This window comes from Eimeria mitis, genomic scaffold (assembly GCF_000499745.2).
Source record: "Eimeria mitis Houghton genomic scaffold, Emh_scaff1427, whole genome shotgun sequence".
In the NCBI taxonomy this organism is placed as follows: domain Eukaryota; phylum Apicomplexa; class Conoidasida; order Eucoccidiorida; family Eimeriidae; genus Eimeria; species Eimeria mitis.
Genome location: NW_013569184.1, coordinates 11,359 through 12,029, shown reverse-complemented (window position 1 = coordinate 12,029; position 671 = coordinate 11,359). Strand labels below are relative to the sequence as shown.

The 671-nt window shown below is 58.4% G+C and overlaps 1 protein-coding gene across 1 annotated transcript in view; it reads right to left on the bottom strand.

Annotated features, from left to right (window-relative positions):
* Positions 1 to 671, bottom strand: part of EMH_0036790 (uncharacterized protein) — a gene marked incomplete at both ends in the record, with an annotated part of 2,328 nt that overhangs the window by 139 nt on the left and 1,518 nt on the right. Inside the window, 2 exons of the mRNA XM_013495123.1 lie at positions 3 to 434; positions 532 to 660. Coding sequence (XP_013350577.1) covers positions 3 to 434; positions 532 to 660 — 561 coding nt within the window. The remainder of the gene's footprint in view (positions 1 to 2; positions 435 to 531; positions 661 to 671) is intronic.

Below are 671 nucleotides of genomic sequence, written 5' to 3'. Positions count from 1 at the left end.
GCCCGGGGGGGAGAGACCCTCTCATATATTTGTTTCGTGCTGCGCCTGGCCCGCGACGGTGCAGCAGCAGCAGATGGCGGTGGTGTTGCTGCTGTAGATGCTGAGGGGGAAAAGCTATCCTCGTATTCTGCTGCTGCTGCTGCTGCAGCAGTATCTGCATCTCCTGCTGCTGCTGCTGCTGCTGCTGCTTCTGTTGCTGCTGCTGCTGCTGCTGCTGCTGCTGCTGTTTCTTCGTCTGATGTATCGCTGATAAAGTGCAGCAGCAACTCGTCATTGTTGGGGTGTATGTACACCTGCTGCTGCTGCTGCTGCTGCTGCTGCTGCTGCTGCTGCTCAAGCATACCTAGGCCCTCTAGACTAGCCCACTCATCTTCCTCTTGCTGCTGCTGCTGCTGCTGCTGCTGCTGCAGCTGCTGCAGCAGCTGCTGCTGCTGCTGAAGAAAAGCAGCAGCAGCAGCATCACAGTGCATGCATGCGCCCCCCTCTATTAGGGCTGGCTTTCTGCTGCAGGCCCAGCAGGTGTATGTACACCCCAGGTTGCTGCAGCAGCTCCTGCTGCTGCTGCTGCTGCTGCTGCTGCTGCTGTTGCTGTTGCTGCTGCTGCTTCTGCTGCTGCTTTTCTTTCTGCCGCTGCTGCTGCTGCTCTTGCTGTTTCTGCTTCTAGCAGCAGC